This window comes from Populus trichocarpa, chromosome 8, assembly GCF_000002775.5.
Source record: "Populus trichocarpa isolate Nisqually-1 chromosome 8, P.trichocarpa_v4.1, whole genome shotgun sequence".
Lineage (NCBI taxonomy): Eukaryota > Viridiplantae > Streptophyta > Magnoliopsida > Malpighiales > Salicaceae > Populus > Populus trichocarpa.
Window position 1 is genome coordinate 5,266,917 of NC_037292.2, and position 15,697 is coordinate 5,282,613.

Here is a 15,697-nt window from a genome sequence, read left to right on the forward strand (position 1 = left end):
CATCAAATTAGTACTATAATTATTGACTAAGATGTAAAGAATTCACCTTCTCTCACCATTGTTTACTTAGGTGGCTGGCTTCACATTTTTCAAAGTAGTAAATGTTTTCCCAAAGGTTTGCCCACTTCACTAGCTTCTGCGTTCTACAGAGAGGGAGAGAGAGAGAGAGATGGGAATCTGGGACTACATAAATTCAAGTGCCGATTTAGTGAATCGGCGTGCGTTAACACCTACAAAGAACATATGCTGGAACTCTTTTTCTTACGGCCGTGCTGCCGTTACCAGAATAGACACCGCCGTCAGAGTTAACGCCATCCCCGCGTTAAACAAGCGATTACAGGACGAAGAAACCCGGGCCATGATGAGCCATGTCACCATCAACTGTGCCAAAAACGCTGCTATTTTTGCATTTCGCGAAGGCGTCAAGATTGTCCCTGGTACGTACACAGTAATTCACTCCATTAGCTGTTGGTTAGTTTTAATTTATTGATTAATTAATTAATTAATTCCTGTAAGGTGGAGCGCCAGTTTATGAAATTGTTTCAAAATCAATTGGAAAGAAAGGAGTGGCGGGGGATTCCAAAGAGAAGACAAACAAATTGGAAGCTGAGGTTGAGGTACTGAAAAAAGAAATCAATGAATTGAAAAGATTAAGCAATCAATGTGAGGCAAGTGATTATATGAATGGTTGTGGATCCACAGCTAGAGTGGATTGTTTTGAACAGCCAAAAGTAGTGAATAAAACCTTACAAGGTGCAGTGGTCAGAAGTTTTATGAATACACAACAACCAGACAGTGCGATCCGGCGTTTCATGATGGAGGGATTTGCTCATGTGTTAGAATACGAGGTTAAGTCTGAGAATGAACAACCTCATAAGTGATAAGAGGGAGTTGAGTCTTGTGGCGTGTTTAGTATATTAATTAAGTATTATGAGTGTTTTTATTATTAACTTAATCACCACTCTCTTTTTTTCATCTGAATTAAGAACTATTCGGTGCTCTGAGATGTGAAAAGGTTGGGACTGTTCATTTCTGCATTGTCACTCTCCTTTTTTCATCTGAATTAAGAACTATTCGGTGCTCTGAGATATGAAAAGGTTGGGACTGTTCATTTCTGCATTGTTTTTTTTTTCTCCTTGTGGCTCAGTTGTTTAACCTAGAAATTTAAGATGTAGATTCAGTTTATCTAACCATTTTCTCTAACATAAATCAATATCCACAATCTTGATTTTGAATTTGGAAGGTGGTTTAATGCAAACTAATATGATTAAAACATTAGTAAGCTTTTGCTTTACCTGGGAATGTGACAGTTCAGACTTCTCTGTTAGTGTTGAGAGCAGCCACATCTTCTGTTTCCTCTTCATCATCAGCACCCACTTTGGAATTCTCCTCTTCCGTTGCCTCTGCATCATTTGTATTGGCCATGGAATTTAGAGCTTCCAAGAAGCGTAGTTAGAACCCTGTCTTTCTCGCAGTGACCGGTTCAACAAAACACATTACAACCTCTACCTTACCTTCACTGCCTGGATTGACATTTTCATTTAACATGTCGCACCTGAAGACTTGTGATCTCCTTCGTCCAATGGCAGTTGGAAATAGAAAACACCCTTTACAATCAGTGTCTGCCAAGATGATGGTAAATCAGTAATTCTCTAGGAGCCTTGTGAGGCAACCCAAGCCCAGAACGGACAGTTTCGGGAGGCCACTAAGGTCAGTTGGTAGGCTATAAAAATCATTTATAGATGAACTCACTCCCGCACCATCTCTGTCCCTTCTTCAAACATAACAGCCATGCTCATATAGAAATGAGACTCAACATGGCAATGAAAGGCTCAGATTCCTGGATTTTCAGCTCTAAACCTCAAAGCAGTCCATCCGTAAGGTGTGTTCTTTATACTGGGATTAACCGAATTGTCTTTCCTCCATTCACTAGACATGTTATACTTGCCTGCACCATACCCCAGGACCCAAAAATCATGCCCATGGATGTGTCTCGCTATTGTTTACAGTCACGGTATTAGCATTTTGTAGTACGACGTCAACTGTTGAATTGAACCATAGGCTATATATGCGGTTGCTTGAAGTACCATTAATATTTTTTGCAACACTATATATGTCAAATTTTGCGATCTCCTTTCCATCAGGAGGAGGGCATTGATCAAATGCGCTGGTCATGTTTTCGAGTGCAATAAGGTGTGGGGTCCGAGGAAGTGAGAGAAAGGTTGTTCAAGGACCATTTAAAATACCCAGCAACCTTGTTTTGTGTTGCAAAATCACTTTATCTGAGGTGAGAGGAGGGTGTTAATGAAACCTTGACGAGCGTAAAATGCAAGACTTGGAGCCAATCTTTGATGATATATCATTCCAAAGAGGCCCTATGGTTGGAACTGTTGGAGGCTGCTTTTGTGGATGGTTTGGGTGGTAGTTGAAAATGGCTATGCCAGTTGGTGTTGCTGGTTTGCGACTAATTACATTAACAGTTTCCCGGTAGTTTCTCGAAGGCTCTTGTCAGTTTTTACTAAGACCGCACGTCTCACCAAAGTAGATGTAGAGGTTTCTTTTAGCAAATGGTTATACATCGCTCCCATTCGCTTCTACAACAGTCATATCATGACCCTGCACAAGAAAAATAAGAGTAACAATCATTGACTTTTTGAACTTGAATATTGAAAATTCAAACAGATTATCTCTGAAGCAATTGGAAGTTGGTGAAGTCATGGAATTACGTCAGTTTCAAAACTAAGAGCTGACAGGGAAGTTTAGCTACCAATCCTCAGTCGATATGTTTTTCCAGGAACACAGTCAGCGAATAAGGAGAGCATTCAGGATCTATTGTATTGCAAACTCCAGCTGCAGAGCCTGAACTGGAGGGGAGAGAGCAGTTGTATTTTCCACTTCCATTTATTAAAAGTGGCTGGGTAGCAAAAATATAGAGAGATTGGCCAGTATCATCTACCTGGGGAATATTATTACACTTAATGACTAATTCAAGATAATTAAAGAATTAGTTGAATTCACTTGTGGCTCTCCGTAAAAAAAACAAAGGGTATGGAAGATAGGCCTGCAGGTTGTTCATTAGTACCTGCGCGTTACCAATCACTTAAGATTATGCTCCGATCATAATCATAGGAAAAGGGTTCAGAAACTGCGTCAGGAAGCGATCACATTAACGGATCCATATAATCCGGTTGCTCTTTGCATTCCATAATGCCCCTGATACAGTTATGTCCCCAGCCCGCAACAAAAAACTGAATGTTAAAATATGGTTAATGACATGTTTGAGATCAAATTAATTCTGCACTCCTGTCCTCCTTTTGAGACAAAAAAAAAACAATTATGCTCCCTCTCTGTTACTATCTTGTTGTTCTTTTGCTCTCTAGTTTTAATCCTGGAAGACTACTTGCATGATATCATTTGCACTAATTGAAAAGCAATTTAGCTTTAAAGAAGAATACAATCCTTCGTAATAAATTTCTTTCATGCATTGTTTTGTTCCATATTCTGTAAGAAAGTATTATCGGTTATTAAACAATTCATAACACAACAGACATGAAATTCTGGTGATATGGAACACGGCTTCCTGAATGTAACATTTGCTAGATGGAGGTGCAAGACTTTATGGTCTTGTCGGCAAGTGGAAACCGCCCTGTCGATTTGGATGTTGACGCTTGGTGCCTCAAGGTATTGCAGCTGTCTCCTGCCATAGATCTCTGCAGTTTTTCCCCCCCTCTCGAAATGGAAAGTGCCAGTTCAGTGTGGTTTCCAAGTTTTCTATGGATGAAGCAAAGCGGGAGTTTGGAACATGTCTTCTACCTGGAATTTTAGTTGAAAATCACTAAATCAGTACAAAAACAAAGTCTTGGATAACCCTAATTTGCCACGCCAGGATAGATTTTGTTATATTGGGGTTAGATTGTTGATTTTGGATATGGATCATTGTCTATATTTTGACCTGAGTAAAAACAAAAAAGGCCAATGTATTATATATCTCAACTTCATATTTAAAATTTAAAGAGGATGCATATTTCATGTAATTCTGATGAGATAATCTAAATTTAGCCCTTAAACTCCTAAGATTCTGGTTTTAAAAAAAAACTCTTTGGCAATGAAATCCAGCCCAGGTTGATAACCCAAAAATATCAGTAATGATTTTGGATTTAAACTTACACAGGTTTTTCCACGATTTCTGATGACATTGTTGTCATTAAATTGCAATTATTGCATTTAATATTATGAGGCTGACGTGCATGGTTCTTCAACATATCACTGCCAATGTCGATCAGTTGGTGTGCTTAATGTCCAGAGTTGTATTTGAATAATTCTAAGTGGACAAGTATGACTCAGATGGCTATATTGTTACAGTAATTTTTTAGGAATGGCAAACTAAGGGAAGACAAACGCAGGAGTCGTGCGGCAGGACCAAAAACTATAATGTGAAGGCCTAGGAGACAGCTGGTACTGTTGGAAACTACAATGTCCTTGTTTACTTCAATTCTATGCTCTTACACTTAAAATCTTGTAATTGCATGCTTAAGCTGCCTTGTTGCCTTGGTTCCCATAGGAGATAAACTTTTAAGTAAAGGAAACCAACCTTGAGAACTTCATCAATCACATCTAGCCATCAAGGCTGCAATGAACAATGTTCATGCATGACAAACAATGATCAAGGGCACAACTATAAGTACCTGATTCAGTGGTGCTAATCAGCACAGAAAGCACAAATCATCCATTCCATTACATATTCAATTTGTTGGAAGGAAATATATACAAGTAGTACCATGGCCTCAGCCTTGCTAAATGCAGTTCTTTTTGTGACATTTTTTGCATTGGTCACAGCAAGTGATCCAAATATCATCACAGACTTTGAAATCCCAGCAAACTCTTCAACAAAAATTGGTGGGGATTTCTTCACCTTCACCGACCTGCGAGGCTTCTTTGATAGAGCCTATCCACCAAACTCCAAGGTGACAAAAGCTAGTTTGGCAGAGTTCCCAGCTCTTAATGGTCAGAGTGTTTCCTTTGCTACCCTTGAGTACCCGGCAGGTACAATCAACCCACCTCACACCCATCCACGTTCTGCTGAGCTCCTTTTCGTTGTCGATGGAAGCCTTGAGGTCGGCTTCATTGACACCACAAATAAACTTTACACTCAGACTCTTCAACTTGGTGACATGTTTGTGTTCCCTAAGGGACTTGTGCACTATCAGTCCAATGCCAATGCCAAGAACCCAGCCACAGCTATCTCTGCCTTTGGTAGTGCAAATGCTGGCACTGTGTCTGTGCCATCAACCGTGTTTGCTACTGGCATTGATGATAACATCCTTGCCAAGGCTTTTAAAACTGATATTGGTACTATCCAGAAGATCAAAGCAGGTCTCGCCGTGAAGGGATAACGTGATCCTAGTCTTGCTATTCTAGCTATATCGATTTAGTTATTTCTTCTACCTGATTCTTTTTCCTTTTCTTCATTTGAGTGTCTTCTGCAAAGAAAGAATGAGTGTTGTTGTAATAAAACGTTTGCAGCCTGGTTCTGCTTGATTTTAATATCAACTACACAAAACAGTTCTCATAAAATTCTTTTGGCTAAACTTGCACGAAATATAAAAATTATATTTTAAAATCTTACTGGTTTTTTACTGACCTGAAACCAATTTTTTAGAAAAACTACGTTGAGAAAAGTATGTTTAGCATAAAAAATAACATTAAATTAATATTTTTTTAATGTTTTTCGATAATTTTATATGTTGATGTCAAAAATTAAAAAACAAATCTGAAAAAAAATTATTTTAACGAGTAAAAAATATTTTTAAAAACACTCTATATCACAATACCATTCACAAGCCTGTCAAATCTAATAACAGTTGGAGATTCTTCCAGAAATGATTTGTGTTATATTATTAGATATGCTCTCTCCTATTACCGTAGCAAGCTTCATGCAGGTTAAATATCAAAGGCTTCTTTATATTCATTGCGCACACTCGAGGAAACTAGGTATAGCAACAGATTCCCAAGTTGTAAAAAGAATACAAGAACTTGCAAATGACACTAGGTTTTGCCGCAACATATTTTGGAAGCTGTCGTGGTACCATGTTTTATGAAAAAACAGAAGAAATTACATTTGATTTCCAAATTGTTTTCACTTTCGTGTGTTCACATAGGAATATAAGATTGGTCAGTGCACTAGCTAAGTAGAGACTCCATGCATATTTTGGCCACCCTTAAACCAAGCCAAATGAACTTTCCAGTAAACAGCAGCAATTGATAACTGAATAATAAATTAACCCTCGCTTTGAAAGTGAGTGATGAAAGACTCCACGCAGCAATTTACCTTGTCCATCAACATGAATTACTCTGTTCTGAATAAATCCCCTACCCCTTGAGCCAAAATCACAAGCAATCCCAACAATGATTGTCAATTCTTTTTGAAATTTCTAAATTATCTTTTAAATGAATACTTAATTTCGACGACCGTGCTAGATGAGGATTTTATGAGTTTTTCATGAAAGGACAACAAAAGGAGCCATCAAACCTCGCTCTCTCTTGTTCTTTTCAGGATGAGATTTACGATAAAAACATGCTTCATGTTTGATTCGACATTGGAATCAGCATTGAAATTTCAGACTGAGAATAGGCACGTTGAGAGCAAATTCGCATAATTGGATCATCAAAATAAAAAAACCCGGAAAGGATCCAATCCGAAACCATTCCATGGTTGAATATACTTGAGAGGAGATTTATTTAGTCACTCTACAGCCTCCAAAGATCAGCGCTCATCTAGTCCACTCTGATTGTAATACCAAACATTTACCAAGCATGTTCTTAAGAAGTAACACGAGGAAAATTTCGGCTTAAGCATCATCAAGAGCCAGGACTCCAGGTAATGGTTTGCCCTCTAGAAGCTCTAAGCTGGCACCACCTCCTGTTGAGATGTGGCTCATCTTGTCAGCGAGTCCAGCCTTCTCCACAGCAGCGACAGAGTCACCTCCTCCAATGATGGTAGTCACTCCCTTGCCACTGAGCTCGGCAAGCTTCCTGGCAATTGCCTGAAACAGGAAAAATAATGCTCAATTACAATGCTTCAATGCCAGTGGATTAACCTCGTATCTAGTTAATATGAGATACCTCAGTTCCCGCTGCAAACTTCTCGAACTCAAAGACACCCATTGGTCCATTCCAAATAATGGTCTTGGTTGTATCCAATGCCTCGCTGAATGTCTTGATGGAATCAGGTCCTATGTCCAAACCCATCCAACCATCTGGTATCTCAGAAGCTGGCACCACCTGCAAGAAAATTGCACCAAACACTCTGAACAAGATCGTTCTATATCACATTCCAATTTCGTGTGCTTGTGTGCATCCAAGCATGTTCTTTTGTAACCCAACATAAAATCTGGCCGAATTGCTCTAAGTAACTAAGAGTAACTCCCAGGTTTTACATGCACTATTTCCAGGGAATGCACATAATTTAAAAGGGCAATGACACAAGACCTTGCTGTTGGCATCTGGAGCAAACTTGTCAGCAACAAGCACATCTGCAGGCAGCAGCAGTTTTACCCCCTTGACCTTGGCCTTCTCAATAAGTGAAGTTGCAAGATCAAGTTTGTCTTCCTCAACAAGGGAGGACCCAACTGAGTGCCCTTGTGCTTTGTAAAAAGTATAGATCATTCCTCCACCCAAGAAGAGGAGGTCAACCTTCTCCAAGAGTGATTCGATAACTCCAATCTTAGAAGATACCTTTGAGCCACCAACAATTGCAGCAAATGGCTTCTTGGGATTTGCCACAGCTCCAACAAGATAATCGAGTTCCTAAAACAGAGCACCCAACAGGTCATTTATGCCAAGATGGCCAAGCATGCAGCCATGAATTTAAAAGGTCAAATTGGATCAAACTGAAAATTGAATCTACAATACAGAGTTCTGTTAAATAGAGCGTTTCTCTTTCAATTTTTTATGCAGACTTGTAAGTTCACAAGATATAAATTCCTTGGGGAAGAGCATTTTAAAGAAGAAAAAAGACACCACCAACATACCTTCTGCATAAGGAAACCAGCAACAGCAGGCTTCAAGTATTTAGCCACGCCCTCAGTGGATGCATGGGCTCTGTGAGCAGTGCCAAATGCATCATTCACATAGATTTCTGCTAGAGAAGCGAGCTTCTTTGCAAATTCAGGGTCATTCTTCTCTTCCTCCTTATAAAACCTTACATTTTCAAGGAGCAAAACACCCCCTTCTGGAATCTCAGCCACAATTTTCTCAACCTCCACACCAATACAATCATTTGCCATCTTAACATCAACACCAAGAAGTTCAGATAGCCTTGGTACAAGAGGCTTCAAGCTGTATTTAGGTGTGACACCCTTTGGGCGTCCCTGAAAACCATATTTGGAAATGGATTATATGAGAAACCATTCAACAAAAACAGAAATGAAGTCGTGAAATGCTCATCATTTTTTAGCATCACTTTAGCAATATCATGAAAGCAGTTCACTATTGAGATTATGAAATTTTCATGATTCTAGAGCATCACAATTTCATGAAAGCAGTTCACTATTGAGATTATGAAATTTTCATGATTCTAGAGCATCACAATTTCATGAAAGCAATTCACTATTGAGATTGTGTATACGAGGTCAATAAGAACTCGTGGCAACACAGAAAAAGAGTACAAGGGAACAGAATAGTTGAATATAAGTACAAAACAAGGATCGCTTATAACTAGACAAATAGAAAGAGATAAGCTTATGGCAGAAAAAGGCAAATCAATGATTTAAAGACAGAAATTGATAATCTTCCCGCTATGGAAGAAAAGTTGTATTTACATCCCAAGTTAGTTGAAGGCCCAAGCCCATCCAGATTAAGGGAAAACAAAGCTGTGGGATGGAACGATAGTAATTAAAAATCTGGAGCTTGTTCACTTTCTTCAAATTATTTGGGATTGTCATAAAATCATAAAAAAAAAACATGGAAAAGAATCATGATTACAGGGAAAAAGAAAACTTTGGTATTGGTTTTTTTTTAGCCTTAGATATGGGAACATCAAGCAGCTCAAACTATGGATTGAAAACCATCCACAGCCAATGGCCCCTAATTACTGCCAGCATTGAAACAATAATAAAAAAAAGAGGCATAATAAGACAGGCATTCATGAGGAATCAATTATCATATCTACATTCTCCTTGTTCACCTAAGGACAGCACTAAAAATATTGAGGAGATAAATTTTAGCTCGAAATATAAAGGGCCAAACATGTAATCATCTTAGGTAGAAGAGATGTGATCATAGAAGCAGGAAAACAGAAAGAAAAAAGCTAATCCAGAAAGGTAAAACATGATTTTGTCTGATCAAACATCCTGGGGAAGAAAATAAAAGAGACCCCGCCTTGGAGACCATAAATACGTTTATATATACAAAGTTTATTTCCTTTAAATACATATATATAAAGGAAATAACTTTGCCTTATTCACATCAAACAAGCCAGCAGATACTTGTTTGAAGAGAACTTTAAAAAAATCCAAATTTCAATCCAGTAAACTAAATACAGCTCGTTTTCCAATAAAAATCTATCGTTCAAAACAGTGGCAGGAAGTCGAACGAAAGACATATTCACTTCCATGAAAATAAATATTCAAAATATTAGAAACCAAAATGAAAACAGAAGCCGTATCACAAAATGTAAGCCCAGATAAATCTGCAAATAAACAATCCATGCAGATCTAGTTTTTCCTAAAATCCACCAAAAAAGAGACCACAATAAGCAAAAACATATCATAAAAAGCACAATACAGCTACAAATTAAACATCATATGAATCTGCACAAAGGTCCAAATAAGTGATCTAAACAACAGAACAAAAAATGAAATCTTTTAGACTGAAATCAGGGAGTCATCGAGTATTTACCAAGTGAGAGGAAAGAATAACTCTGGCACCATGACTCATCAAGTACTTGATAGTGGGGACAGCAGCACGGATCCTAGTATCATCGGTAATATTAAAGTTATCATCCAAAGGAACATTCAGATCTACTCTTACAAAAACTCTTTTTCCCTTCAAATCTGCTTCCTTTAAACTGCTAACACTCTTCTTCGTAGCCATTTTTCAAAACCAAATCCTGCACAAAACCCAAAACAAATTAAAACCCAGATCAAGAAACACGTAAAAAAACATAAACCAGCGAAAAAGATATTGTAGTGTATAGGAAAGATTGGAACTTCTACTTACGACGCGAGAGAAGAGAACAAAGACTTGGGCTTTAGGTGAGATCAAGAAAAGAATAGGGTGAGAGAGTGGTGTAAGTTTCTAGGCGTTTTTATAGAGAGTGGAAGATTAGGTGGGATTTGGGACTTAAGTTTGTTTTCTTGGGGTTCACACGGGGCCAATATGTGTGGTAGGGGTAATGGATTTGGGTAAACCTTGGGCGGTTTTTGCTGATTCTAGGCTAGCAAATTGGTTCATAAATGGGGTCAAGCGAGAATATACGCATTGGATTCGAATTTGTTTTGTTGATAGCTAAAAAAATGAGTTTTTTTAGCAAAATAAATGAGTTGATTTAGGGAAGAAAAATGATGAGCATTGATTTGCTAGCTTTTTTTCTTTTCTTTTTCAAGCTATTAATTCAAAGATTGAGCAACATTTTAGCTACTACTTTTACTTCTTCTTCTTTTCGTAAGTGTGTTTTCTGTTGAGGTAAGACTATAATGTTTTTTCTTGATAGAGCGTGGAGTATGCTCCGCTATTACATGTCTTCATATCGCCCAGGGAAGCCAACTGAATAATTCACTAAAAAAATAGTGAAGTTTATGACGACAAGAAGCATGCTGCGATGATTTATACTTTGAATTATTTTTTTAAAATCATTTTTTTGAGGCCAATACCTTAAAAAAAAATATTTCATAAGATTTTGTAGTCGTAAAATTTGGTAGCCACGAACGAGTTGGATTTTGGGACAGGTGATAGTCCACGGGAGACTTGATTTAAGAAAAGAAACAGGTATGCCTTCCCATGATGTGCACCAGTTTTCTAATCCATCACCTTTAGAAAAAGTTGTCAGAAGAGAAGAAAAACAACAGCCATAGCCTTTCATTTCTGTGGCTTGAAACTTCCGGAGGTTCTGTGAAGAACTTTGTTGCCTATGTCACTCTCAACATCTTTTGATTTCCATTATATTTGTATCACAGAAAGGGGAGCTGCTGACTTGAACTCCTACCTCTTGAGAGAACATATCATATAGAAAGCTGAAATGAACCAATGTTCTTAACGAGAATAGAAAGCTACGAAGCATTCTCAACTCGGTCCTGTTATGCACGGAAACCGTAGCATTCCGAGTAGATCGATCATATCGGATGCACATTTCTTAACTACTTGTATTGGTTATCCAATCTCTCATATCTGCTCTATACTTTCATGTTTGGTTATCCAATCTCTCATATATGCACTATACTTTCATGTGAATTTCAAAAACGACTAATCCAGACAGGAGACTGGAATTTTGCCTTCAATGGCTGGCTGATCTTGCAAAGTTAGGACTGAATCACATAGATACAGGAAGGCAACAGTCTAAGTTGGCTTTTTTTTCTTTTCTTTTCATTTCCAGATTCATCAAAAGTACTTTTTCTTCTCAAACCACAACATGTCAATTTACAGAGAAGTGATTGATCAAAACCAACTATTTATTTAAAATCTTGGATCACTCTTGTTAACCAACCTCAACGTACAGCATGACTCGTACTTCTCTACAACATTGCATCTCCCTTTCGTAAAAATAAAAGCAAGGACATGGAAATGGGAACGGGATTGGGGGGAAATCAAATTATCCTACACAGCAACTCGTTCGACTTCGTCAAGAGCAAGGACACCTGGTAGCTCTTTCCCTTCCAACAACTCCAAGCTGGCACCACCACCAGTTGATATGTGGCTCATGACATCAGCAACTCCTACTTTTTCTACAGCTGCAACAGAATCTCCACCTCCAATAATAGTTGTAACTCCCTTGCCACTAAGCTCAGCAAGCTTCTTTGCAATGGCCTGCAAGCAGAGGTTCAACTCTAGTTCACCATCTAACCAAAGGTAATAAACCCAAAACAATGTGATGGGCAAGCATAAACTGCAGGTTATATATGAAGTTGGAATGGGTTTAGCAAGCCACTTCACAAAGTTGAGTCAAGTACCAGGACCATTTTTTATCATGTACAGTTGATCCAAGTAATAGAAAGAGTAGATTATTGGAGAATTTTGCAATGGTATAAACATAGTTATCACACTACCCAGATATTTGTATACATGTGAGCTTCTAACGAGGTATCATAGCGTGCCTATGAGGGAGTGGAAACAAAAGTAGAATCCAAGCTTGAATAGATAAAATCCAAAAAACAAATTTAAGCACCCTGTTCTTGCATACCTCTGTTCCATTCGCAAACTTCTCAAACTCAAACACTCCCATGGGTCCATTCCAGATGACAGTTTGGGTGGTTCCCAAAGCCTCACTGAATGTTTTCACAGATTCTGGTCCAATATCCAGTCCCATCCAACCATCTGGGATGGCTGATGCTGGCACAGTCTGCAGTGAACAGAACAGCACTCGAGTTGGTTCAGTCACAGAGAGCATAAAAAAATTCAGTAAGTACGAGTTTTAGGGAACTTTCTTGTGAGAGCTTAGACCACAAACCTTGCTATTTGCATCAGGAGCAAACTTGTCTGCAATTACCACATCACTAGGTAGCAAAAGAGACACTCCTTTTGCCTTGGCCTTCTCAAGTAGTGTGGTCGCCAAATCAAGCTTATCTTCCTCAACCAAGGATGAACCTACTGCGAGGCCTTGAGCCTTGTAAAATGTGAAAATCATACCTCCACCCAAAAGGAGGATATCACACTTCTCCAGGAGTGACTCAATGACTCCAATCTTCGATGAGACCTTAGAACCACCCACAATGGCAGCAAATGGCCTCTTTGGGTTTGAAACTGCCCCAACAAGGTAGTCCAGCTCCTAAAAACAAGGTAGAGAGAAACAGAATTACAATGAGAACCGAAGTTTAAAAAAGAGACACAAGATAGTCAGCAACATTGACAATTCAGGCTCATAAAAAGGATGCAAAGGTGGTGGCATTGGGTAAGTATCACCAAAAAAATGGCAAGAGAGAAAAAAGTTAAAGAGTGAATGTGCTCAAAGGGTAAAATGAACAACGACAACAGCACAATAAGGCAAAATAAAACAGCCAATCATTCAGTCTACATACGACACCTAAAGGCAGTTTAGATGAAGGTCCTAAATAAAACAACCTCTGAGTCATAGTCTTATAGAGAGATTGGTAAAACTTTCTTATTTCATTCAAAATATTAGGGTATAATATCTCACACAGTCATTTAACTTATAAACCAACCTTCTGCAAGAGGAAACCAGCAACAGATGGTTTCAAGAATTTCGTGACTCCCTCAGTTGAGGCGTGTGCTCTATGTGCAGTTCCAAATGCATCATTTACATAAAGATCTGCCATGGAAGCAAGCTTCTTTGCGAATTCAGGTTCGTTCTTCTCTTCTTCCTTGTAAAACCTGACATTTTCAAGAAGAAGAACACCACCCTCGGGAAGTGAAGCAACCAACTTTTCTACCTCTGGACCAATGCAATCATCAGCTTTCACAACCTGCTCAGGTAGTATATATTAGCCATATTGTCCAGCAAACACGGGCATTCTCTATTTCTATACTTCCATGAACAACTTGTACCTGAATTCCAAGGAGTTCAGATAACCGGGGAACAAGAGGTGCCAAGCTGAATTTTGGAGTTACACCTTTTGGTCGTCCCTGAAAAATAATCAAAAAACACTTCAGCTCATATGAGCAAACCACTAACATTAAGCAGAGATTACGAACCCAAATTATTTTCACGGATAACCTATTATGACCAGAAGTAAATCCGCAAACTTAAATGTTATTGAGATATTTCTGCAAACAATTGTTATCATGTATAAAAAACACCACACTAGCTAAAGTTACCAATATAAGAACTAGCTTCTACACCAAATCCAGCAGTCAAAAGTAATTCTTTACTGAAGCAGTTCTCAGAGCATAATATCGTTCGATAACCAGAAGAAGACAAGCTATAACATTCAATCCCTTCTTAACATTCTATCAATCGGCAATTAACAATTGCAAACCTGCTGCCAATTTCGCTAACTCTCTCAAAAGCAACAGAAGAACTTTGCATATCATAAATTACTACCTGAATTTCGGACCCATTAGCACGCAAGTGTGATTCCAATAAACCAGCACCAATATATATATATAGAAAATAAAGAGTGATTTTCAGAGTATTGTGCAACTAAAAGTCAATGCTATGATTCTAGTCGCATAACATCAAAGATTCAATGCAGGAACCAAGAAATTCACAGAGTCAACAAAACCATCAGAATCAATGAAACGCACAAAACAGAAATGCTACAAAACCCAAATTCAAAAAATGAAATTGAACAAGATCCCACGTACCAAATGACTAGAAAGAATAACTTTGGCCCCTTTTGAAATCAAATATTTAATAGTAGGAACAGCGGCTCTAATTCTAGTATCATCAGTAATTTTCTGATTCTCATCAAGAGGCACATTCAAATCAGCTCTAACAAACACTTTCTTCCCTTTCAAGTCAGCAGCAGTCAAGTCACCCACACTCTTCTTTGCCATAGACACCACAGCTCTTGGTGCTCTGCCATTTGACTTGAAAGATCGGATTTTGGACACCACATGAGAACTAAACAATGGGTCTGCAGCAGAGAAACCAAGACCACGGAGGCTGGTTGTGCGGAGGCCAGAGGTGGAGACTGGGAGAAGGGAGGCACGGGCAGAAGTGGAGGTGGAGGCGGCGGCTGTTTTGAGGAGAGATAGAGTTGTTGGTGCTGTGGCAGAGGCCATTTGGCGGTGTTTGTGGACTGTTTTGTGAGAGAAGTTGTGTGGACTAAAAGGAAAAGAGGAGGGAATGAGGGGTTATATGGATGTGAAAATGAGGCTCTCTTTCTCTGATCTTTTGGAGTGCGAGTGAGAGATGAAAATAATGGGGGAAGCTGTGGACGGGAAGAACGAAGGAGGGAATGAATGGGCGGTGTGTGTTGGTTTTTGGATTTTCTCTTATCGTTGAATTGAGGTTGTCGATGCTCGATGCTTTTTAGATTGTTACTTGCTGTACGGTGCAGCCTTTTACTGCTACAAGTACCAACCAACAGCGATGCCGACTGCCGAGAGGGTTCGGGTTCGTTAACTAGTTCAGCTGCCATGACTCGTCCTCCTCGTAAAAAGGGCTTAGGTTCGATTACCGTATCCACTTCGCCTTGGACACACATGCGGTTGGATGGATCCTTTCAATTATTTCGAAAGTTATCTTTTTTAACAGAAGTGCCTCTTTTGATTATAGATTTCTATTGAATGAGTTGGTGTTTTTTTTTTTTAATGATGCTGTGGATATATTTTAAAGTATTTTTTTTATTTTTAAAATTTATTTTAAATATTAACATAAAAAAATTATTTTAAATAAAAAAATTATTTTTTTATAAAAAGTTGTTTTGCCGCCCAAATGGGGGCCTATATCCAAATCGAAATAGAATTGTGATTTGTTGTAATTAATTGTTGCATTTGAGTTAAACAAGATGGAATGTATAACTGTTTGAACAAGGTCCAGATATTAACATCTTTAGATTTAGATATTGCGAGTTTTAGCACT

At 38.5% G+C, this 15,697-nt stretch overlaps 4 protein-coding genes across 4 annotated transcripts; 2 read left to right on the top strand and 2 right to left on the bottom strand.

The window, feature by feature from the left end:
* The first annotated feature begins 48 nt into the window (after positions 1–48).
* On the top strand, positions 49–1,033 carry LOC7460677 (uncharacterized). Its single transcript, XM_052454863.1, has 2 exons — positions 49–437; positions 517–1,033. Exons 1-2 carry the CDS (start codon positions 170–172, stop codon positions 879–881), a joined length of 633 nt encoding a protein of 210 aa, XP_052310823.1. The 5' UTR covers positions 49–169; the 3' UTR covers positions 882–1,033.
* A 3,072-nt stretch (positions 1,034–4,105) lies between these two features.
* Positions 4,106–5,574, top strand: LOC127905689 (germin-like protein 9-3). Its single transcript, XM_052455468.1, has one exon. It carries the CDS (start codon positions 4,779–4,781, stop codon positions 5,391–5,393), a length of 615 nt encoding a protein of 204 aa, XP_052311428.1. The 5' UTR covers positions 4,106–4,778; the 3' UTR covers positions 5,394–5,574.
* Positions 5,575–6,636: 1,062 nt separating this feature from the next.
* LOC7460679 (phosphoglycerate kinase, cytosolic) lies at positions 6,637–10,448 on the bottom strand. Its single transcript, XM_002312201.4, has 6 exons — positions 10,219–10,448; positions 9,898–10,108; positions 8,031–8,369; positions 7,489–7,806; positions 7,123–7,281; positions 6,637–7,043 (listed from the first exon to the last, which is right to left on the bottom strand). The coding sequence occupies exons 2-6, from the start codon at positions 10,090–10,092 to the stop codon at positions 6,849–6,851; spliced, it is 1,206 nt and encodes a 401-aa protein (XP_002312237.2). The 5' UTR covers positions 10,093–10,108; positions 10,219–10,448; the 3' UTR covers positions 6,637–6,848.
* A 1,088-nt stretch (positions 10,449–11,536) lies between these two features.
* On the bottom strand, positions 11,537–15,135 carry LOC7496585 (phosphoglycerate kinase, chloroplastic). The gene is made up of 6 exons (XM_002312202.4): positions 14,476–15,135; positions 13,717–13,794; positions 13,374–13,634; positions 12,662–12,979; positions 12,395–12,553; positions 11,537–12,021 (listed from the first exon to the last, which is right to left on the bottom strand). The coding sequence occupies exons 1-6, from the start codon at positions 14,893–14,895 to the stop codon at positions 11,812–11,814; spliced, it is 1,446 nt and encodes a 481-aa protein (XP_002312238.1). The 5' UTR covers positions 14,896–15,135; the 3' UTR covers positions 11,537–11,811.
* Between the last annotated feature and the right edge of the window lie 562 nt (positions 15,136–15,697).